The following is a 24,315-nucleotide window of genomic DNA, read 5'->3' on the forward strand; positions in this document are numbered from 1 at the left end:
CAAGAGCTTAATTTCATAGAGTACTATCTTTGCTTATTTAAGAGAAATTATTTTTTAACTCCTCACTGAGAAACTAAATTTGTTCATAGAACTGTCAAGCAGGGTAAAATGGGCATTTTTAGATTTTTTTTCCAACACAATAATAAGCAAAATTTCTGTTATAAAATAACAGAAATCTGTTGGAGGCAGACACAAGCAGCAAATGAAAATACAATGTGTCTCATTACAATGCTTTCACTGATAGTAATATTAATGGACTGCTGATCTCTCCCATAAAAATAAATATGTCAGCATCATTCGTACTGGAGAATTTTCTCTTCCTAGGCTACCTGCTTTCCAGGTTCAGTTCAAGGCTCACTTCTATTCATGTGGGGCAATGATCAGACCATTTCATTGCCATTACGCTTCCTTACTAATCGTAAGCCATCATACCGGGTTTTTCTTCTTGATTTCCAGCATGGTAGATCCTAAATATACCCTGATTTATCAGCACTTTCACAGATAAACACCAAGTTTTGCCAAAACATAATTCACTATTTCAGAACTTCATGCTGGTAAGTTAACTGCAGCTAAATTTGTGCTTTAAGCACAGGTAAATTTTGGCAGTTTTCTTCTGTCACCGTGACAAAGTTATTCTTTTGTGTCATCCCTCAGCCACTGTCTCAGTTGGGAATCTTCCAAGACAAGACCGGTCTGGCTGAATTGAGCGTAACTACTGCATTTTCACCTGGCTTGAGGATGAAGATTTTTAGATTCAGACAGGCTGATCTCTTTGAAAGCAATCAGATTTAGAATGTTTGTGGGCAATTTTAAACATGCTGCTGCTTTTTAGTCTGAGTGCCCCAAAATGTGAACTTAACCCTTTCGTGTCTAGCAAAACTAGGAGTAGAAACACAAAAGTATGAGCCAGTGGAGACTGTGACTCTTTTCTGTGAGTACTTAACAGGCAAAAGACCAGTTTGGGGTGGTGTTTGTTTTATTTTTAGAAGGACATTTTCTTGTCCTATTTGTAGGCAAGTGTCTGGCTAGTTCTAATTCAGAACAAATTCATGCTATTGTTGACAAATACTATTAGCCTCGTATTCTGAGACCTGTGCGGAGTGAGACATTTTGAGGGTGGCATTTCCCTCCTTTCACTTTGCCATCACTAGCAGACTCTTTCCAGCCTCTGTTTAGGAGTTTCTAGTTGTCTGCAGCCTTTCTTCACGGGGGGATTAAACTAACCAGACAGACTAAGGAAAAGTTGCTGAGTGGCTCTCCCTCAGACAGTTGCCCAAACTTTTGCTCTTTATGTTTTGGATCTCAAAATATGTAGATAAGTTGCATATAGTTTTATGCCTCCTGTTTAAATCACAGTAACTATGTTGCATACTGGTTGCATGCCCCCTAGAGATAATTCTTCAAATATCTGATCCGTCTGAAACTTTTTTTTTGGTTACTAAAGATGAAACAATGCAAAAAGCGATCAGTAAAAAAGACTGGACTGAAAGTGATTAATGTGGTAGAGGTGATATTTCGGTGACAGTTTCAGTATTTCAAATTCAGTTATACATTTTCCATGAATTTAGTGAAAAAAAACAGAAGATAAATTCCTTCTGCAGCTTTGATCCTCTCAACTACTACCCTTAGATCTGCCTACTCTTAAATATTCCATTCTTTTTTGTATGATTTCTTATACTTCTTTCTTATATTGTCAAATTAATTTTTGCTTCTTTGTTGTTCAGCTTTTTTCCTCTCTGGTCGTGTAGTGAGTCCTCTATGTTGATGAATTCTGTCGCATGGATTTTTAAGAGAAGAGAATATTACAAAGAATTTTGACCTCTTTGAAAGATCCCTCTGAAATACAGGCTTAGGATTCACAGAAGTATACGTATTAACACTCATGACAAAAAGGATATTGAAAGTTATTGCACCTATGAATTGATTCTTTAAATTTTCTTTCTACACTGCCATACATCCAAGTTTACTCTGCTGAATGAGTCAGGAGCAGGAACATCTAGATGATTACAGGCTAGAGGAAGCAGGCTACCTGGCAAAATGACCTTTCCCTGAGAACATACCTTTTGGTCTATGGTTGTAAAAGGTGAACTTTGTCTTCTGTCACTGGCTCTGGACTTCAAATACTGGACTAATGAGATTTCCCATTGTTTTGGTGTGTAGTTGAGACTTACATGATCTTCAAATTGTATGCCAAGGTTGGGAGGTTTATTTTAGTTAGATGCTTGAGAGAACAGGGATAGATATAGCCTTGCTTTGTAAGTCAGGGCTGATTATGCTGCTTTTATGTTTGGGCTCTCTAGAGCTATGCCCTGAAGAGGAAAGGAATCTGGGGGCATATGCCAGTATTCTTTGAGAGCCTGAAATGCAGTGCAGTAAGAATGAATGATTAACTTACAGACGTTTCTTTTGGTGCATCTTTTTTGTATGTACAAAGGCTCATCACATCTTTGGTTCTTTGGTACTTTTTTGAAATGGAATTTTCTGCCATTCAGTAAAATCTAGTAAAGTCAGGATCCTAATAGTCATATGTGCTCCCATTCATCTGAACGCACAAATACATTTTTTAGTTTGTATAAGTTAGAATTATAGCTATAACTACTGTTCACATTGACATGCTTGTGTTGCTTGCATTAACTGGTTAGCAATTTTGCTGGGCAGTGAAGCAAAGCAGAGTTCAGGCTGGGCTAACCTCCTCGGTATTCTCTCAGTTTCTTGTACAGGTTTTGCAGTACTTACTGAGTTATGTGTTGTCAATGCTACTCAGCTACTAAAAGAAAATCAAATAGCCATGATTTATTTATTAGAACATTTTTGCTATAGTTTGCACAGATACTGAATGGAGTTCAGAATCACTGATCATTCAAGGTGTCAGATTGTCATACATGTATAAGGCATATAATAATTAAACTCTATCTTCTTTCTGCCTCCAGCTCTATGGATTTCCATTTCCGTCTTCTAATGGCTGTAACAGCCACATTGCAGATATTTCGCTAACATCCTTAGTGTGTGTCTCATTAATACTAAGGAAATGCCCTATACTTCAGTCATTGCTGGTTAATTGATATAACAAAAGCAGTAATAAATGGAGAACTAATGTAGTTTGAAACACAAGCAAAGACTTATCTCAGAGAAACTGTTTTAACTTAGGCAAGAAAGAAGTGTATTAGTAATATAATTTAACTGCACAGCATTTGTCCAAATTAAATATGACTATCCTCATATTTGCATACTCATCCCTCCTAAACTGTAGCCAAGACCTGCTTGAGATACAGGATTCTAGTGAATTCTTTGAAAACAAAAAGTATACTATAATGCATTCACTATTAGCAATGCTTATCTGGAATTCTTTTTTAAAAAAGTGAGGTAATCCTTGTCTCAAGAATATGTGTATTACATAGTAGAAATTCATTGAACAGTACCATAGACTTCAACAAGAAAATCTTCTAAACATACTCCAGTTGGCAGACTCTGAGATTTGTGAAAAACACACCAGCGAATAACAGAAACCATGGCTCATAAACTTTAAAAACAACTAAATGATGATCCCTTGAAAGTCCCCAAGCTTTCTTTCACCTGACATAACATTGAGTGGGCTACTCAAGATTTGTATTTTCTTCCTAACCTTATGACCATGTGCAGCACTGGATTCCTCAGACTTCATTCAGGTCGAATCTCAGTTACCGTTTGTGAGGTACTACCATGAGCATATTCGAGGATGGATGGGTTCTTTTATAATTAGTATAGACTCAACCCTTTTCAGACACATCAGGAAATACAGAGATGAAGCATGCGTCCGTTTGTTCTGTTGGTCAGGTTACAAGGCGACTCTTCCAAAACTTCTCCCTCTTCTCACGCTCTGTGCATCATGTGCACAGATATGCAACAAATCAGTCTTCTGGGGAATTCCAAAGCCAGTGCAGGACTGCCTGGGAGAGGATCTTTCTTTTAGCCTAGAGCAATGCTTTCAGCCAAGTTTTAAATCTCTGAACGAAGGGGTTTAATGGAATTTCTGTTTTCCTTATTCTCCAGGCACTGCAGTCATGGAGCTACTATTTTCATTTTGATTGACTGCTTTATCAAACCATTCTTGGTATTCAGCTTCACTTGCCAAACAGTAAGCATACCAGTGGCTAGTGAAGCCCCCTGCCCAAGTACTTGGCAAAGTACCAGAACTGCCACAACTAGTAGAAATTCTCATGAATTATTAGTCAAAGCAATAGATGAAAATATAGACAAGGTCTTGAAATGTAAATGGTGATTTGACCATAATAAATATTTTCAAGGCATAGAGCATTGGAATCTCAAGGACAAAACTGTGGGCTCTATCTGACAAAGGTAATTACCCATACCAACTGCATTCTTTAGAAATGAAGAAGTATGAGGCAATTTTATCACCTAATGGGAAAGGGCATAAAGCCAGAAAGACTCTTTATGGTTTACCAAGAATATAAATACAGTAATTGAATCATCACCCAGCACATGCTCTACTGAAGTTATCTATATTGTATATTCCTTTAAAAAATACAAGGACACTAATTAAAAAGGAAGAGAGACATAATTACTCTTCAGAATAAGCCTTCAGCTACAATGTGCTTTTTAATGCCATGAATACCTTTGCTCCTGCTTTCATTTATTTAATTCTATTTAGCCTTTTATTGTAAAAATGACTATAGGCATTATTAGCAATAATTCTAAGATTTTAGGAAGTTACTTTGGTGCATCATATAATTACCTCTAATTTAGGGCTAAGTATATTTCAGTAAGTTTTAGAAAGAGAAGGAAATAAGCCTTTATGGAGGTTTAAACAGGAGCAGCTCAGGAATATTAACCTTTTTTGCTTGACCCTTTTTTCTCTGGCTTAGTGGAACTCAAACTAGAGAATCCATCATTTTTGCACAGAAACACAGAATTTGGTAAGGTAGTTTTTAATCATTTGCACATAAACACAGGGTTACAGAGAACTCCATAGATTCTAATGGGTCACAGAGCGTTTGCCATTGGTCGGTGGAGGGCTGGTATATCACATAAAGCTAGTTTGCAGTTCTCAGCTATGAAAGTGCATTCAGGCATATCACAAACTTTCCCATTAGTGTTTTTCACAGTTCAAGAATAGCAGGAGAGGTGATCCACATGGATAATAACATGGGAGTGGCCATATTATGACAAAATATGAATGGGAATGGAGTGTACTTATGAAAAAATGCCTATATAAAATGGTCTCTACTTCAGGAGCAAGCATTAAAATTCAGGTATGGGATGCTGAATAGAAGTTAGCAACCTCTGATTTCAGAGGAAAGCACGTAAGGTAGCTGTGAATAAAACATTGAGTAATTCAGTGCAAAAAAGTCAGAAGATGTAATAAACATACTTATGGCAAGGAAAAGGATAGAGATTTGCAAGAACAGTTTAGCTTCTTTTATTTCTGGTTTCAGGGCATTATAAAGCCAGGATAAACATCTTAGTTCTAGATTTGCAAATGCTGATTTCACAGACATACTAGAATTGAAAACACTGCTCAAAGCTTAAAGCAGAAAAGGTTAGGATACTAGGTGGTGTTTTAGAAGGGAATAAGGCTTTCTGGGGCACCAAACAGACAAGGATTCAAGTAAGGAATACAAGGGTCATTAGTGAAAACATGCTTGACTAATTCATGTGAAGTATGTTTGTTAATTACTTTGAGAAAACTGGAGGCATGGTTGAACTGACAATATACGTATTATATTAGCAAAATGAGTGCATTGTTAAACTGAACAACTAACAATTGGCCATCTGCACTTTGAACATTTGAATTAGAATTTCTGAAGAAAGTATGATTAATCTTAAACATACTGTGTAGTATTCATCTAGTTTGATAAACAGAATTCATCTATTTCTAAGCAGCATGTGACTATTTAAAATTTCCACTGTTTTTTCTGTAAGGCTGAAGCATGAGAGTAGGTCAGAGTAGAGTTTTGTAGCTGAATGTTGGTTTAGTCTTCTTTAAGCACATTTCTTTCTAGAATAAAGACTACTTGGAGCAGCATGCTTTGAGCTTCTAGTAAAGTTGCTGGATAGCAAAGAATGACAGTATTTTCTGGCTGAAAAACAGAGGAGAGGATTTTTTAAGGGTACATACTGATATGCGAGGGACATGTTTTCGCTTATTGCTGAAGGTATGCAAGTAAGAATGGTTTGATGCTAAACTCCTAGAACCTGATTCAAATCCAGCATATCCAGCAATATTTTATCTGTGAAGGAAACATAAGAGTAATTAAATTGCACTGTTAAGAAAATCAGTCCCAGAAAGGAATATGAGCTCTAAAAATAATGACACTTAAATACTAGTATAATAAATCCTTGTTTAAGAAAAATTTTTATTAAAGCATTTTGATGTTTTGTCTATCAGTAAGGTAGGGATTTCATTTGAGCTATTAATTATTTTACTTCAATCATGAAATAATTTGAAATAAAAAAAATCAAAATATTCCAGACATGTTATCCTCAATCAGTCTGCTTATTGTTATTATTATTGCTCCTAGTCATTATAAAATTTCACAGCTAATTATAATTGACAATAAGACCTTGCGTATCTAAGTCAATATTTTATAACATTTTAATATGCATGATGTATTAGCATATTAACAATATAATTGCTCTAAAGTGTGGGCCAGATTCCTGACTGTTTTATGCTAGCACAACTCCCTTGATTAAGCTGGAATTGAGCAACACAGCAGCAAATCATGCCTTGGTACATTTGTTGTGTCTTAAAACTTTTTTTCAATCAGTTTTTTTCCTGCCTTTTCACGTGGTATAATTTTTAAGGCAAATCCTTTTCTGTCACTTAATGGCACTGTATTATTTTCAGGAAGTTTTTTCTCATTGTTATATTTAGAAATGAAAAGCTATTACTTCCTCACAATTAAGGTATTACACTGGCTCAGAGAATCTGGAATCCTAATTAGGTTTGTGGAGCTGTGACCCACAAGAAGTAAAGATCTAGTAGCATTTCATCACGCTTTTATTATTGCTAGTGTATATAATAAAGGTAACAGAAAGATGTGGTTCCCTATGGCTTTCCGTGGTTCCCTGTTTTCCTAACTTTTTTTTCCTTATTGGTAGCTGCCACAAGGAGGTGGAAAAACCTTCTTTCAAAAGGTTCTGGTAGACTCTGACTTTTGCTAAAATGATGGGTCTGTAGAATAGTGCTTCCTAGTTGCAGATGCTTCCACAGATTACAAATGCTGTTTTGCTATTCTTATTCTTTAAGTTAGGGATTTTTTTTTTTTAAATTTGCATTGATTTTTGAAAAAAATGTAACTAACTTCAGACTTTTCTTTATAGTTTATAAGTCTACTACAAATAGTTGCTAAAACTTAAACTATATTTAACCATATTTTTAATTTTTGCACTCATAATAATTCACCACTGAAATACATAACACAGTTCATTTACTGAAAGTGATGTAACTGCAAATTACAGCCTGAGTTGCATCCTAGTTAGAGACAATAAGGCTCAATAACACAGTACTGTATCAGAAATACAGGTTGTTTTCTGCCGGCATTTGTTTCAGTTTTCTCTGGATAGATGTGTGGGTGGAAGGATGTTGGCAGTGTACTTTTTTCTTTTTTTTTTTTTTTTCCCCTTAAGGACTTACTTAGGATCTGTGAATAAAACAGAATTGTTTTCATTGTCATAAACCTGACATGACTATAGCAGCTTCCAATACAACCCACACAAGCAGCTATACTAATAATTTATTTTGAATTATGTATTTGTTTACTCATATTGATGTGTCACATATATCTTGATTATGTGTCACAATGAATATAAAGCTCACTGTGGTCAAAATTAGATATGCAGGAGAACAGTCTCTAAGGGCATGCTGTTTGCATCCAGAGCTTCTGACAAGAGACAAGTACCTGTAATTGCTACTCAAATATTGAAAAGGTGCTACAGTTTCTGATTAGGATGCCCCTTCTAACTCTTTTCAAGCCTCAGCCCATCCCTTTGTTCCCCCTTGTTTAATATCCCCCCTTCTCTCTCCTAGTGCATAGCTCATGAAGTCTGATCACTCTCTTCTGCAGTATGTAGGTTATGTGTAATGAGCACTCATGTGTTACCTAGTACATCTAGTATCTACTGTACCTTCTAGCATTTTCTTTTTGGCATCCATGAAGATGAATAGGAAGTGGTGACACTAAGATAGATTTTTCAAAACACAAACATTGTGATTAAAGGGAGACTGCCATTCAAAGTGATTTATAATAGCCAGGAACCCTTGAGTTTCTGGGTTGTTTGGTTTTTGGGAGGGTGGCAGAAGGGGTGGGGGCTGCCTGTGCTTCCCATTCCCCTCCAGCTCTAAGGTGGATATGAATTAGTTTCAGCATCCTCTGCTCCCTCAAGGACAAAATTACAGCTCACTCACCGTGGCCCCTGGTTCTCAATCACACTGCAGTGGCGGATAACTTTTCCTCTCTTATTGTGCATGGCTAAATCTAAACAGAACAGTGTCTTTTGATTTTCTGTTATAACCAGGGTTATGGCAGAAGAAACCCTCTTCTCAGCTGTAAACTACATTTGAGCAGTTGTTTTGCTTTTCCAATCTAGTTTTGCCTTTCCAAGCCCTTTTGATCTATCTGTGCATTCAGACAAGATGATATCATGCATATACACCAAATAAAATATGATACTTCTGCAAAAAATTGCAAGCATTTCCCAGTTTAGCAAATGGATCTTTCAATTCACAGAGGATCAGAGGTAATTACACAGTAACTATTTGTTAGGCTGCTGAATAACTGTACAGCTTAATGGTATGAAAAGTAACAAAGAGGTGGTATTTGAATGTCAAATTCTAGCCTGCCCTCAGATAAGCAAAATGAGGGCTGATTCCATCAATATGTATTGTATCTGTATGAAAAGAAGATACTAACTTTTTAAAAATATAGTTTGATTATCAAGTTTTATAAATCAGTGTTGATACTTTGAAGTTAACAAAGTACCCAGTTTAAGTCCCTGTTTTAATTTAAATTATATTTATATTTTAAATTTTAAATTAATTTCAACATAGGAAATAGATAGTGTAATATTAAGGACAAGGACTAGACTAAACTTCTAGAATAGAAGAGGTCTGACTAACTTCAGTAGGAGCTGAATCAGGCACTGAAGTGAAAGGGAAAAGTGCATACCAACAAAGTCTGTTTACATTACTTCGCTACTGCAATGGTAAGCAAAGAACTCAGTGCAGGGTTAGGTGGAGTGTCACTAATTGTCTCTGATTTGGTTGCACTTAATGATCTTAAGGATCTTTTCCAACCTAAATGACTTTGTTATTTAAAAAAAAAGGTCCATTTGGTCTTTATGCAGGCATGTTTCATTTTTCTGCAAATTTTAGGTAATTGATTCAAAATTCATATCCGTTCTGGGCTATATTAAACAATTTTTGTCTCATATGCACTAATGAAAGAAAAAGAAAACCCCACAGAAAATGAAAGTGAGTGAAAACTCTGTCTGAACAGGGCCTGAAGAATATGGTTTTATTTAATTAATGATTTCTGGCATGGCTTGTGCATCTGTCACAGAAATTTTACTTTCTTTTTTCTTTTGGTATGTTTAGCAACCTGAAAGTATAATCTGTCCTTTCATCCCATATATTGACTAAAGCTAGGTGTGTGGCCTTAGTCACCTCTTTACAGATGGAGTTGCTGAACTTTGGAAACCTCTTAACTACAAATTCAGCTTTGAAGTCAAGGACTTGAAAATGTAGTCTGTCCTCAGTTTCCCCTCCTCCTTGTCCTCCTTTCCAGGATACACAGACAAAATACACTCCTCACACTTCACCTGGTTAGCAGGTATGTATGGTTCTTCTGCATTTGTCCATGCCTGTGGAAGCATGCATTTTGCAGGAGTCTGACATCTTTTTCATGGCAATGAGAGGTAGAAAAGTGGACAAAAATGAAGGAGGTGGAAGATGTTGAGCAAGTCCTTGGTTAAACTTGTGACAGTCTATCAGTGAGGAAATAAAAATAGAACGTAACATAGCTTTGCTCTTGACTTGTTCATCTTTCTTCTGGAGACCATAATAAAATGAACCGAGCGATCTACTGAAAGGAGACAAAACTTTTCAACTCCATTATTATTTTTCTCCCAAAGAATGACTTGAGGAACAAACCAGAGAAATATGTTTCACATCTTTTTCTTTCTGCCTCCCTCCTACACACATGTACATGCAGAGACTCGCCACAATCTGTACTCCTCTAATATGTTCCAGTGTGCTGAAATAAATATAAATGGAACATTAATTTTGAAGCAGTGTTTGTTTCTTGTTTTAGCAACTTGTACAGAAGCATTTCTGCTATGCACTGATATGCTTCTATTATTTTATAGATATACCACAACTCTTAGTATTTTCTCATCCTTTAAAATACAAGAATTTCAGGGGGGAACTAAATCTTCATGATGACCAATCCTGTTTGGTTGCTTGAATTTTATCCTAATTCAGAAATAGCTTATGTTCTGTTATTTTTAACAGAAACATTGCCAATTACTGATGTCTTTTCCTGACAATTTCAGGCAATCAGTCTGTCATGAATCAGATCATTACACAACACTTCAGACAACTGAACACAGTATTTGCACTAGTAGGAGATTTCTGTAGTTAAACTTCAACATAAATAAAATTTCAGTTTCACAACAGTATCTCTGTTTCTTAGGATTCTTGAAGTTAGATTTGTCAGTTTTATATGGCAAAAATTGTTATAAGCTGTGGTGTTAGATAGGTAAAGGATTGCACAAAGAAAACAACAACATAAACCCTAACAGGAGAAATAAACTTGTCCTGCATGTACATTATCTTAGTAAAGTCATCAGATAAAACCTTAATAGAGTCATGGGGAATGGATCTGTTAAAATACAACTTAATAAGTTTGAAATATAAGGGATGTAAAACAAGTGCTGTTGTTTTTATTAAGTCAGTGATTCAGATTTTTTTTTTTGATTTCTCTGTTAGAACTAGGATTTCCTCTACTTCTAATTTTAAAATATTATTATAGTAGAAATTTCACTGAATCAGAGAAGCATGAAATAGCCATTTCCAAGCCATGTGGTGATGATAATAGTAATAAAAGATGTGTTATTTTCTAGGAGTCTACTTTCTATTCAGGTACTTAATTTTAGTTAAAATGCAAGGCAGCTTATGACTTTTTAAAGCGAATCTTGAAGTGATTTTGGCTAATTTAATTAAATGAAGGAAATCTGGATTTAACTGGATTTCTTTGGGTTAAACAAATGATGAACTTCATTTAGTGCAGCCAATAATTCTCTTTCTTAAAGACCACTGCTCCTTAAGACCACTTGTATGTGTATCTGTCAAGGAAAGACAGTGTTTATGGCTGTTGAATAGCTGCATTATGTTCTGTTAGTTATGGCACAAGACCAAAAGTTTGATTTATAAGCTTAGTTACTCCTGGTATTACTTGCTGCATGCAGTAACAATGTTAACAGTGCTTAGTGCTTTGCATTACAATCTATTCCAATGATACACACACATCTTGTATATGTAGGGTTTTTCCGGGAAGGAAGAAATGTGTTGATCACAATAAGAACTAGCATTGGTCTGTAGCCTCCAGAAGTTCAGGTATGGAGACACTCAATGTCTTGATAATGGGATTTTTGAAATTTGACTTTGATTATCTCATCTACCTCTTCATTTTTGTATCAAACTCTGCAGCCTTTTTTAATCCTGAGTAAGTAACAATGGGTATGTTACTCAAAGATGAGTACCAGCAAGGTGTATATTTCAAGCATTTAATGTTCCAATAGAATCTTGAGAACTGGGGAGAAAAGCAGAAGAGCTTTTTAGGTCCTTATAATTCTTGTAAACCTTTCAATATGCATTTCTAAACTCATCTGGACTTTCCATTATTTTTGGAAATTTATTCTTTTTCACTAGTAAGTTCCACTAGTTATTTTTACAGAGTCATCCTTTCCTTATACCTGTCTAGATGTTCCTTTGTTTGTGTGTGTGCTGTGCTCATCTACAGCAGGCTACTGGATCTTAGAACTGTGGGCTATAATTGAGACTTCAGCAGAGACATAAAAGAGCTGTACTTCTAGGAAATTATGTACACAATTTGCATATGTGTTTCTTATAGCTACATGCTGTGCTGTGGCAGCGGTGTCCACAGATGACCAACTGAATGTATTTGAAATTAAAAACTAAGTCCTTCTGTGCAGCCTTAATCTGAAAAGAGTTTTGGTAAACTAGACTAGTGGAAATTTTCTCAATATTTTTTAATCTTGCACCTCAGTGTACTAAATTTTCAAACCAAGCCATTGCTTCTCAAATGACAGTCCTAATTATATACTTGTATTGCAAGATTCAAGGTAGGTCTTTTTAAGCTGTACATCACAATAAATACAGGTGATGAAGCTTTTACAAATGTGGTTAGTTCCTTAGAGAGAGAGTCTCTAAGTTTACACTCTTTTATGATTTTGCATAGAATAATTGATTGGAACTGAAGCAATCTGTCTTACTATCTATCTGGTAGAAGCAAAAAGACTCAGTCTCCCTTAATTCTATTGACTGGGTGATTCACTGGCTAAAAAAAAAAAAGCAACCCCCCCCCCGCCCCCCCCCCCAGTAATTAAAACTCAGTTTTGTCACTAGTTTAGAAAGAACTGACTCTCCATTCTTACAAATGAGGAAAAGTTCTAAACATTGAATACTAATCAGTATGAAGGCCAACCGTATGGAGGACAGTTGCCCATGCAAACATAACAGTTTGTGCACTCTGTGGGTCAGAGTGGATCCACTTAATCACTTTCTACTTTTAGTTCAAGGATATTGGGCATTCCTAACAGAGATGGATTTAAACTTGAGAGGGACATCCTCTGCGTATGTTTTACCACTGAGAAGTTTGCAGATATTAAAAGTATGAAAATGGACAGATTAATCTCTTTTATCTTAACAGTGTTTCATCCATGAGTGAAATCTGGATTTACTTAATGAGAATTCATTAATTTGTTTGAATAGGTATGCTTAGGGTGATCTATATTTACAGGGAAAACACTTAGCACAAAGTGAAATTTCATTGAAAGTTTGCAATGACAAAATAATGCAATGTATTCAGTGTGGTGGGCAGTAGAAGCAGTAGATAAAATTCCCTCTCCGTCTCTCTCCCTCTCTTTCTCAACAATAAATTCCACCATAGTCACAAGAACCCTAACAGGCGGTGGATATCCCCTTGTTTGGAGATTTCCAAACCAGTTGGGTCTCTCTTGTGTTTAGTAAATTAATTTTTTAAATGAATTCTCATCAAGTTTCTAATTATAATATCTTTAAATTTAATGTTTGTATTTCTGATGAAAGACAAACATTTTGGGGGCAGTCACAAGGGACATGAATAATTTCTTTAGAAGCTTATCTAATTAATTACATTTCTCTGTAATGTCTTTAAAATTTGAACTGCCATCATTTCATTAATTTAGATAAAAGTAAATCTTTAGTGTTTAAATATGACACTAGTGCTGAGAATTCTGATAAGCTCAAGATTCATTGTCTGTATTTCTATCAAGTTAAGATAAAAAATGTGTTTAAAATGTTTGGGATACATGATTTGCATATTAACTTTTATTTGATTTCTAATACATTATTATTTCATGGCATAAGTATTCACCTCACCTGTTAATAAGTAAGATAATAGATGCAAAATGGATGTAAATATTACTTTTACAATATTTTGGTGGGGATTTCTTTTTCTTCTGTAACATGTTTCTTTTCGAACTAAAACTTTTGACTCCTTCAGATGGGAAGTATTTCAGGCTATACAGCAAACATAAAGCCTTTGTTTATAGCACTAGTACATTCGGTGGTAGCCTGGTTTTGTGTCTTTTGAAATAGTTATTTTTATGCTATTTCAAAGTAATGTTAGTAGAGCAATGGAAATTTACACATTTAGATTTCTAGGTGCAGCTTCAAAAATTGTGGTTGTCTTTATCATGCAAGGAAAAAAAAAAAGGATACAAGAGGTAGGGTTTGATTAGGTCACAACACAATTAACTTTGATGGAAACCACAAAAAATACAGTATATATAGTGATTCTTCCTTTAATCATTTCTACCACTTGTAGGGCTGCCACCAGTTGCTCCCTGCCCACTGGTGGAGCCTGATGTAATTCTGCTTTGTAGACATTTATTATGAACTTCTGTCCTGCCTTCCCCTAAGCCAGTTCTGTATTGCCAGAGAACAGAACCCACATGGACTGATGACAGCTTTGGACAGCTGCTAAGCTGTCACAACAACTGTGAGTAAGTTGATACCCAGACTTATGGTAGCAGCTTTCTTGCCTGCAGTAATGATTTAGGCAAAAGCACATAGTTCAGTTACAAGTCAGACCCAGAGTTTAATTCACACAGTGTGCATTTCTTCAAATTGTTGATGATATAAACAAGATAAAATACTGTGGTCATAAAACAATACTCACTAATAGATGGATTTTGAAACTAGTATTAATTTACTTGTAGAGGTATGCATGTGTTATAGAACAGGTTTTTTTAAACTCTTCAGATCAGCTGGTCACCTCAGTTTAAACTGAATTCATGTTTTTGCTCTTTGGGGAAAAATAATCTGAAATATTTATAAATAGTCTCTTAAAATAAATTAGCTGTACTGAATTGAAGAAAAGACACTAGAAACTGACTGTGAAATCTATTCAAAGTAGAATGCAAACTGTTGGTTTAGCTTTTCTTTCCTTACAGCTTAACGAGGTTATTCTACTCTTTACAGTGATAAACACTTTTATGCCAAATAGCTCTATATTGTAAATAATGAGGCTTTATTTCGGTGAAGAAAGAAGTTCCCAGGTCATATTTTTGGTCAGTGGCAGATGAATCAAAGTGCTTTAATAGTCCAGAGGACTATCTAGTTTTGCCTATGTCTACCTGCCATCTATCTTTCTCACAATGTGGGTCTCCACATTAATTGTATTTGTAATGAAGAAATAATAGATGTGCAGTCAGAACAACTAATAGAGTAAAATGCTCTGTGTTCTGCCAAAGATAAACAAAGAAATAAATCTATGTTGTTTACAGCCTTCCCTTTTCCATGTGTAATGGACTTTATCAATAAAACAATACAAACTTCATCAAAGAAAAATCTTACCAATTTAGTCCAAGAAAGGTCTTCATTGAGCTAATCTCCAACAAATGCTGTTTGCAATAGGGATCTATTTATTCTTTTCAACCATAAAATACTGGCCATCCTTCTTTATCTCATGCTCCAACTCTATGATCCATTACAGATAAGACAACCTAATTAAGCAAGGACAGAAGACAGGAAGAGCATGGTTACTATGTAAGCATTTATGCATCATTCACAAATTAAATATGCCTACCTCTTATGCTTTGAATTTCTTTTCTTAGGGAACCACAGTCAAGTGTCCCGGGTGCCTGTTGCTATCAAAGTTCTTGATGTAAATGACAACGCTCCTGAGTTTGCATCAGAGCATGAAGCCTTTTTATGTGAGAATGGCAAGCCTGGACAAGTAAGTATCTCCATGTTTTTACATTGTGTACTTTGGTGTGTGAGAATGGGGTGCAGTTTCTCCCTGTCATCTTATCTTTATTCCCAAAATATGTGCCTATGTGTTCATGCTAACAACTCATTCATTTAAGATAAACCTATGATTGTATTCTGTGGTACATCTCTCTCTATATGGACATACAAATTTTTTAAAGTATAAGGTTTTAAATTAAAGGTAAGAGTCTTAGGACAATATCTAGAAAAAATGCTGAGTGTCTTTAAGCTGCCACCGTTTCCACTCTGGTGGAGCTCATCATGTCATAGGCTCATGTGTGTTAATAGGTAAAAGTATAATCCAACCTGAATTCCAGTTCAGTTATTGAACTATATTACAGCCGGGCCCAGGTATAATTTAGAAGAAACACTTGAAACAATACAACCATTTCCCCTTACCTGTATCTCAGTTATAAACTCTATCTATTTAGTTCTTACTCACTTTTCTATGGCAATTGGGGAAAAAAAAGAAAGCAAACCAGAACTTGATGGAAAGTCAAGTAAATTGTAACTGTATTTAAAATATCTAAAGAGGGATGGGGTGTTGGAGAAGTGGAGTTCAAGATTTCAGTATATTTCACAAAAAAAAAAAAAAAGACTTAACAGGTTATTTATTTCTTGATTTAATGAAATAAAAGGGTTGGCAAAGGAATTTACAGAACACTCTACAAGGTGAAATAAACACAGCAAGATATCAGAAGTAAGATTTAACCTGTGTAGCCTTTTTCAAAGAAAATGAAACAGATTTCTTAAAAGGCATACATTTTGAAGGACAAAAATACAGAAATAGGGAATATCTCATATGCCACATAAATGACAAGATAAAGATTCAAGAAAATGTACAGACTTTTAGAAAGTAATGCGGTGTAAATGAGATTTAACTTTTGTCCAGCTTGAGAAACACTGTATGTTACAATTCACTGTTTTTAAACTTTCTAATTTATTTCTAGATTGTGACATTTTATTTAAATAAACAGCAGCTGACAGCATGACACTAGTCTTGTTAATCCAACTATTCCTGTGTCTCATGTGGGTGTTAGGCATTAAATTCACTGTTCTCTAAAGAAGGTTACCTGACAATAGAGTTAGAAATTTTTTCCTTTAGTAGTATAAAATGACAACCTATAGAGTAGTGTATGACAACCTACCTCTGCCAAGACTGGATTGTTACAGAAGACGATTTGACTTCTAGCACCCCTTTTTGTTTATTAAAAAGGTGTGAAAAATGTGTCATTTAAGAAATAAGAATTCTCACTATCCACTGAAAAGCAGATTATTGAAATGTGCCCTTATGGGCAGACAGTTATGTTACTGTTGGTATTTAAGTTCTTCTAGCTCAGAGTGGATTTCTGTTTAGCTTAGGGTGGATTTCAGATGCTGAGTAGTTGCTTTTTCTAGGATATATTAAATTCTAATGAGTACACCTTTATCCAGGGCTCAGTAAGCTTCCCTGAAATCAGAAAGCTATGTTGCAGTGTTTTCTGAATATATTTATGTAGGTATTGCTATCAAATTTCAGGTGTTTTAAGAGATGGTGAAAAGTGTTTGCATTTCATTTTGGAATAAAACAGTAAATGAGATTATTAAGAGTCAGCTAGTAAAAGAGGCTTTTGTTTAAGCACTTACGAAAAACTTTCATTAAACCATGATATTCTTCATCTTACCATCACCTCTTACACTCTTGATCTGATGGCAGATGTCACTCTTGAGCATGAATCCTTCTGTGAACTTTACAGATGGTTATTAAATATTTGGCTGCCAGCATGGATGAGGTGGCACTGATCCTGCAATTTATTCTGTGTTTTAAACAAATAACATTATTGGAACAGTAACCAGTCCAGAATAGTCACCCAGCTTAGGTTCTAAATTTAAGTCATCATTCAAAAATTATCTGTTCCTGTAAAGGTTTTAGTATCTACACTCCCTGACTGATTTTTCTTATGCTTACTATTCCATATTCAAAATTTGGAAGAAATCATGTTAATCAGGCAAGATGTAGAATTCAAACAAATAAATATGTCTCAGCTATGAAATAGCTAGTATGAGAAAGACACTACTCTTTTACATTGTAGCAAAATCCTAATTTGGATAGATAGTTCTCCAAAGTTTAAACTTGAATGTTACATTTGCAGGAAAAGCTCAATTGTGTTATGGTGTTCCAATCTATTTACATTTGCAGTTCAACTTAAATCTAAGTTTAAATCAAATTTGAATTACCATAAAGGAGATTACATTTGAACCTTTTATGAAACCTTATTTGCAGCTTTTAAATATATTGAACCGTCTATTCCAGTTCACTTTCTAAGTGTTCTATTTTGGGTTCTGATATAATTGCAAGTGGCAAGTACAGCTGCTGGTGATGTGACAAAATGTATTAAAAACTGTTGATGTATAACATTGCCAGATGCATTTTCTTTGCCTTAACCTACGTCTAGCCATAGAGGTACTACAGCTAGTAGGAGAAGAAAGAGAGAGGAGGAGGAAATATATTTGTCCATGCACATATTTATGTGCTCCTTGCACATTTTTACAGACAACAGAAAGTTGCCAGAAATGTTTTTTGTCAGTTTGAGGAAAAAAAAAAAATATTGGAACGTACTGTTACGGTACCTCTAAGCTAACCATAAACCAGCTCGTGCCTTTCCCTATTATTCCTTTTTTTGCATAATTCCACTTACTAAAGCTAGAACGTTCATGGGTTTGCTGGCTATAGCTGTACAGTCAATTGTTCTCCAGCACAGCTAAGTTATTTTCCTATACTCCTAGATCAGAACATCTGTATTTTTGCATAAGAAAAGTGCCTCACTCACTGTTCCCCAGTCCATACCTGGACTTTTCCAGTGAAGTGCTGTTTGCTCAAAACAAAGCTACAAAATTTTTAACACTTCAGTAGTGCAGACAATGATGTATCAGTGCTCAAGCCAGTGTTCAAACTAGAGCAATATAAAACTGAATACAATATTCCTTCAGTCTCTTGCAATTTGTCTCTATTTTATTCACTTCTCCTAATAGAATTGGCTTTTTCTAATGGAAGAAATCTTCAGATAGATCTTTGTCTCTCTGAAGAGTCAAAGCTCATTCAAATGGCAAAATGCAGGTTCTAGCAGTAAAGGGCTGGCTCTAGCTGAAAAGGCAAAGTTAAAATTGTACTGTGATGAGACTACTGCTTATAGTATTATGAGTCTGCAAAGTAATTCAAAAATAACCATGAACACTGATGTGACTGCAAAAGTTTTTTCAGAGTTGGAAGAACAGTTTTAATAAAAGTAGGGAACAGTTTACTAATGACAAGGAACCGTTCTAAGGTTAGCAAGTTGCATTGCAGGGTAAGACTTTTAAACAGTATCGTGTATTAAAAGCACACATAGATAGTTATGATACATTGATAAGAACTTTGTTTTGCTATTAACCTTCTACATAATTCATTATGATTATACTGGTAATCTTTTATAAATATTATTTCAGGCATATGTGGCTTTGTAGAAATGCAATACAAACCTGTAGATTATAATGCCAAGTTGTCCTAGAGGAGCCTTTAACTATTAATTTCAATCCAGAGCTGCCTGTTAAGCAAAATATGCTGATTTACTAAGTGTATGTACAGAATCAAATATATGCTTGAGTTTTTAATACAACAAAGTTGAAATTTTACATGGCAGAATTTCAGAAATTTCAAGATTGAACAGCCAAAGGGTTATTAACTTTCACTGTCATGCTTATGGATACATAGTGAAAAAAAATCAGTTCTTGTCTTCTTTATTAGTAGTATTGACCAATTTTGTTATATGAAACACCTTTGTTATGCATGTTATTACTAGGAAAGAAAAAACATCTCTAGTGATAGGTAAAGCAGGTCAGCCCTTTGAAGATTCTCTACCATGTTATGAACCACAAATTAAGAGTTGGACAATTACTTCAATAGTGTTACATTACATGAACATACAACACTGAGCAATAAGCATGCTTATCAGCATACTAATAAAAATGTGGTAATGAGAATTACTGGACTTTTCTCACCCCTATGGAGTAAAAGATACAGCAGCTTTGTATCACTGTATATATGTTATGCTTTTTTTTTTTTTTAAGAGCTTATTTTAATGCAAACGCACAAAGAAATAAGGTTGCCATGGGAACACTAACTCTTAATTCCTTGATGTGTGCATGTAACACAACAAATGCAGTATTCCACTAAGCCTGTCTTTTGCATATAATTTTCGGTGCATTTTCAGAGAAAGAATGATTTGGTAAACAATGAAGGGAATGGATGGCAAGAACTGAAATGTAAGAAAGAATTCTGTAGGACATTAAGAGGTATCTGTAGTTCTTGGGGCAAGGGGGAGGAGGAAGGGAGAAGAATACGCCCAGTTTCTATTTCTTGAAAATTTCCAATCTAGATGATATTCTTAGCTTATTTCATAAAATTTCTGTGAACTGAAAACCCATGTTACTAATGCTCTTGGCTACTGGCTTTCAGGTATATTAACTGAAAACCTGGAGACAGTGAAAGTGAATTTTTACAGTCAACTCTTACATAATGCTGGAAAGAATTAACGGTTATGTAGCCAGTAGAGATAAAATTGCATAACCATCTGATAAACTGCATCTATTATGTGCAGTTGACCTTCCAGACTTCACTGTGCCATTATCCTTTTTCCCTATTGCTTTCCCATTCTAGCAGTGTTTGAAAAGTGGAACAATCATAAAATATACTTGTCTAAAGGTACTTGTTCAGGATTCCATACTAAATTGCACTTACCATGATGCAAAATTACTAGTACCTAGTCCAGCCCTGGGCCCGATGCACGTGGATAGTTTAGTACCTTACACCTCTGCAAAGGGATAGCTGAAAATGTTCCACATCTCTAAATGGGTCCATCTCTGCAGTGGGACAGACGACATCTGCTTTTATTTTTTCAGCTGTTTATATTTTTTCACACTGCATAGGTCTCTAGGATCTATTATGCAGCTGTTAAATTGGAGACCTACTTCTTTTAAGCAAAAGCTATGTTAGGCCTTTTTTTGTCCATCTCTTCTAATACATGTGTTTGAAATCATATCATTCAAGATTTCCACCTTGGCAGATGCAGTTATCCAAAAAAAGAATCTATTTATGTGGTATTTAAACAACCTAAAACTTTTTCCAGTAGATTTTTGATAATAAATCTGACCTATTCAGAATATGATTAGGCAAGGAATTAATTGTCTCAAATTCCTTCCTAGGTTGTCTTACAAATTATGTATGCCTATATCAATACCTGCTCAAACATCTTTTTACATACATAATTTCAAATATTTATGTTTTGATGTTGCTCCTTGTGGTTATGTAGTAAGATTTTATTCTTTGTTTGACTCTTGAAGAACATAGAAGAAAGAATGGAATATTGACTATTATCATACATGTAACATATATAGATTGATAGTCCTTTCTCTTGTGATAAAACCAGTATAAAATATTAGTTATTAGCATTTTGTTAGTGAAGATTTGAAAATTTAAAGTATAAGTCTATGAATTTGGACAGCATCAGAACTTTGTTCCCATTTTTTACTCTACTCTTTAAAAATGAAATTTGTAGTGATTCCTAATTTGAATTTAATTGTCCAAGAAATTATTGGTCAGTTGCTTTAGGCATTACAAAAATAACTACATAAGACAAAAAATGTTATTGAATTCAGTGGACATGGGAAAGGTCAATAATTCTCATTAAATTTCTTATAAATGTTATCTAGCATGAGCTAACTACCACTGAAATTCAGCTCTGAGTGCGGGATCTGGATCCATAGTTGTCTTTGTTCCTACTTCTCTGGAAAATACTTGGAATCAAAAGTAATTGCACCAAATATTAAAAAAAAAAAAAATTAAAAAATAAAAACTCCTGATTATTTTAAAATAATGTTTCCTCCCTTCATATTCCTATGCAGCTTTGTATGATTTGAAGATGATCAACTGCAGTATCTTTCTGAGTAATGTTGCAGATAAAAGAGGTAAATGGAAGTAAATACACTGCAGATACTGTAGTTGGTCATATAAATCATATGAGGTGCTTCATACAAAGTTATTCAATTATTCAGAGTTATTCAGCCTATCCAAACTCTCTCTCCTCTTCTAACCTTAATATCCTGCATTATTCTGGGAATCATTTGTTAATAGTGATATTTTAAAACAAACCTGTGTTCCTAGTATAGGAATAACTGAGGTTTTATTAAAATTAAGGAAAAAAATCCAAATATAGACTTAGATATTTTTTTTTCAGATTATATTATTTATCATATAAAGCTTCACACCAAAAGGTAATTTAAAAAAAATAATTATTCAATGAAGTAAAAAATGGCAGTAGGGGAAAGGAAGAAGCATTAAAGAAAGATTATACATTTCGGTCCAGTGTGAAGCATGACTATATGAATGAAAGGCTACCATAGGCATCATGAGCGTTTCTGAAACACAGTTTTCCTTCTTTATTGCTGAATAATAATTTATTACTTGCCTAAATCAGCAGCAGTTTTTACTGGCCTCTTTTATGTACCTGTTTCTCCTTATTTTCTGCCTCCCTGTTCTGGAAACAGTTTAAATGGGCCAGATGTAGTCCCTGTTCCTCCGACTTTGAGTCTAAGGTCTGTAAAAACCTTCCAAGATTACAAATTAGCATTTTTAATCTGGCATGTAGACAAATGAGAATGTGTCCAATAGAATGGAATGTTTTTTTCAATACTGTATTTTTATCGGGAGTGTGAATACTTAATGAGAGCATTTTCTGTTGTAGGTAATTCAGATTGTCAGTGCTGTTGACAAAGATGATCCTAAAAATGGGCATTATTTCCTGTACAGTCTTCTTCCTGAAATGGTCAACAATCCAAATTTCACCATCAAGAAAAATGAAGGTAAATATAAACCATACCTAATGTGTATCTGAAGTTCTGAATTTTTGAATTGCTTTGCTGACTTCCAGTTACTTTACCAGGTTGTCCCTTGGGCAAATGTAGGTAATCTGTTTAATGGTACCTTCATTATATCTCTTAAGCTATTTCCAATATCTTTACAGTAGATAAGAAGAAAGTAAAATGAATACTGAATTTAGATCCAGAAGACAGCTCACTGGCTTAAATAAAATGAAAGCGTGGATTTACTGCCTGTTTTATTTCTGTTAATTTGAAATTCCAGACATATGCTGTAAGATGAAAATCTGAAGCTATGTTGATAAATAAATGTTGATCCTACATTGACTAGATATAGATGGGAGCATAAAATTAAGTATCTGCTAAATCCCCCAAAGGAAACACCTTTTAAGCCTGTTTGTTGTGTGTATAAAGGTTCCAGAGTATTTCAGTTAGGCACTTTTACTAGAAAGAGAAATCTGCTAGGTCAGCAAAGCCCAGAAGGGCACTTTGTGTCACTATGCTTTAGAGCACTTCTGGAAGGGCATCATGTCATTTTGTAGTACCATAGAAGTGGAATTTCATGTGTGATGGAAAAAAAAGACCCATTTAATATCGCTGAGCAATAAATTTACACTGATCCTTTTCTTTGGCACACAGATATATTTGAAGGTCATGTGAGAAAGAGCTATGAATGATCACAAGAATGCTGTAAATAGTGCTTTATGTATTTGTACTTACTTGAATATTCAGCAAAGCTTTTCCCTTTTGGCTTTTTTTTTTTTTTTTTTTTTTTAATAAAACACTACTTTTTCAGGAATTTTAGTCAAATTCAGTCTCTTATTTCTCTTATTTGAAATGATAATGAAGAAAATCCCTATTTAGTCCATTGCTGATAGGAAGATATATGTGTGAGGTGTGTGTGTATGAGTGTAAAAGTAATACATGAAATGTCAAATAAAGAGAAAATGCTGTTTTTCATTTTTTATTCTAGCTGTTCCAAACAAGAATAATGATGGCACCATTTTGTTAAATGATACTATAAAAGTCTGAATTCTCAAATCTGCTTAAATATATCCTGAATTTTTCTTTTCACTAGATATGTTTTTCTCATAGCATTCACTAAGCATGTTTTTACTTATATTTGTACTGTCATGTAGGAACTAAGTCTCTGTATGTTTTCTGCACTTACAGGAGAAGATAAAACAAACCTCTTCAAAATGCATTTCGTAATCATCAGTAGTGTAACACAAATTGAATTAAGCATCCTAAATGTGAGGTGGTTTGCTTTGCACAGCATGACAAAGTAAAAAAGGTCTTAGCATTTATCTTAATGTTTAAAAACTTAGCTCACATCACTAATTAGCCTTGTCCTTTCAATCTGTTACCCGTTTAAGACCCACTCTTACTCCTAGTCACAGCCAATGGCAAAATGACTCCTGATCTGAGTGGGAGTGAGGAACCTTTCTTTATAACATGGGTTAGAAAAATAAGTCAAATTTTGTTACAACACTGCCACTCAGTTCTACACAGTTTTTTAATGCATTTGAATCAGTTAAATGTGTAAATCCTCTTAAAACAACCAACCAAAATGTCTTGAAATTAAAAATACACTTGAAGAGACTTTTCTGATTCAATCTTTAAGTATCCAAGAATAAAATTCCAACTATGCGTACCACCTTTTTCTATCAAGATTGCTCAGCCAGGGATGCAGTCCATGGTTGATGCTAGAACATGATCTCCCACAGGAACTAAATATTCCTGTCAAAGCCAAAATCAGGGTATAATTTGGCTGAGGTGAAGTTTCATGTCATTTAAACATCATAAATCTTAAGTAAGCCTTTAGTTAGTTATGCCACTTAAACAATGAACTTGACCATGACTTTGTCTTGCAT

At 34.7% G+C, this 24,315-nt stretch overlaps 1 protein-coding gene across 1 annotated transcript in view; it reads left to right on the forward strand.

Annotated features, from left to right (window-relative positions):
• CDH8 (cadherin 8, type 2) overlaps positions 1 to 24,315 on the forward strand; it is a 150,421-nt gene that overhangs the window by 103,327 nt on the left and 22,779 nt on the right. Inside the window, exons 9-10 of the mRNA XM_010585159.1 lie at positions 15,397 to 15,518; positions 22,309 to 22,426. Of these exons, the coding sequence (XP_010583461.1) occupies positions 15,397 to 15,518; positions 22,309 to 22,426 (240 nt within the window). The remainder of the gene's footprint in view (positions 1 to 15,396; positions 15,519 to 22,308; positions 22,427 to 24,315) is intronic.

The sequence above is a fragment of the Haliaeetus leucocephalus genome, unplaced genomic scaffold, assembly GCF_000737465.1.
Source record: "Haliaeetus leucocephalus isolate CR32 unplaced genomic scaffold, Haliaeetus_leucocephalus-4.0 Scaffold92, whole genome shotgun sequence".
In the NCBI taxonomy this organism is placed as follows: Eukaryota; Metazoa; Chordata; class Aves; order Accipitriformes; family Accipitridae; genus Haliaeetus; species Haliaeetus leucocephalus.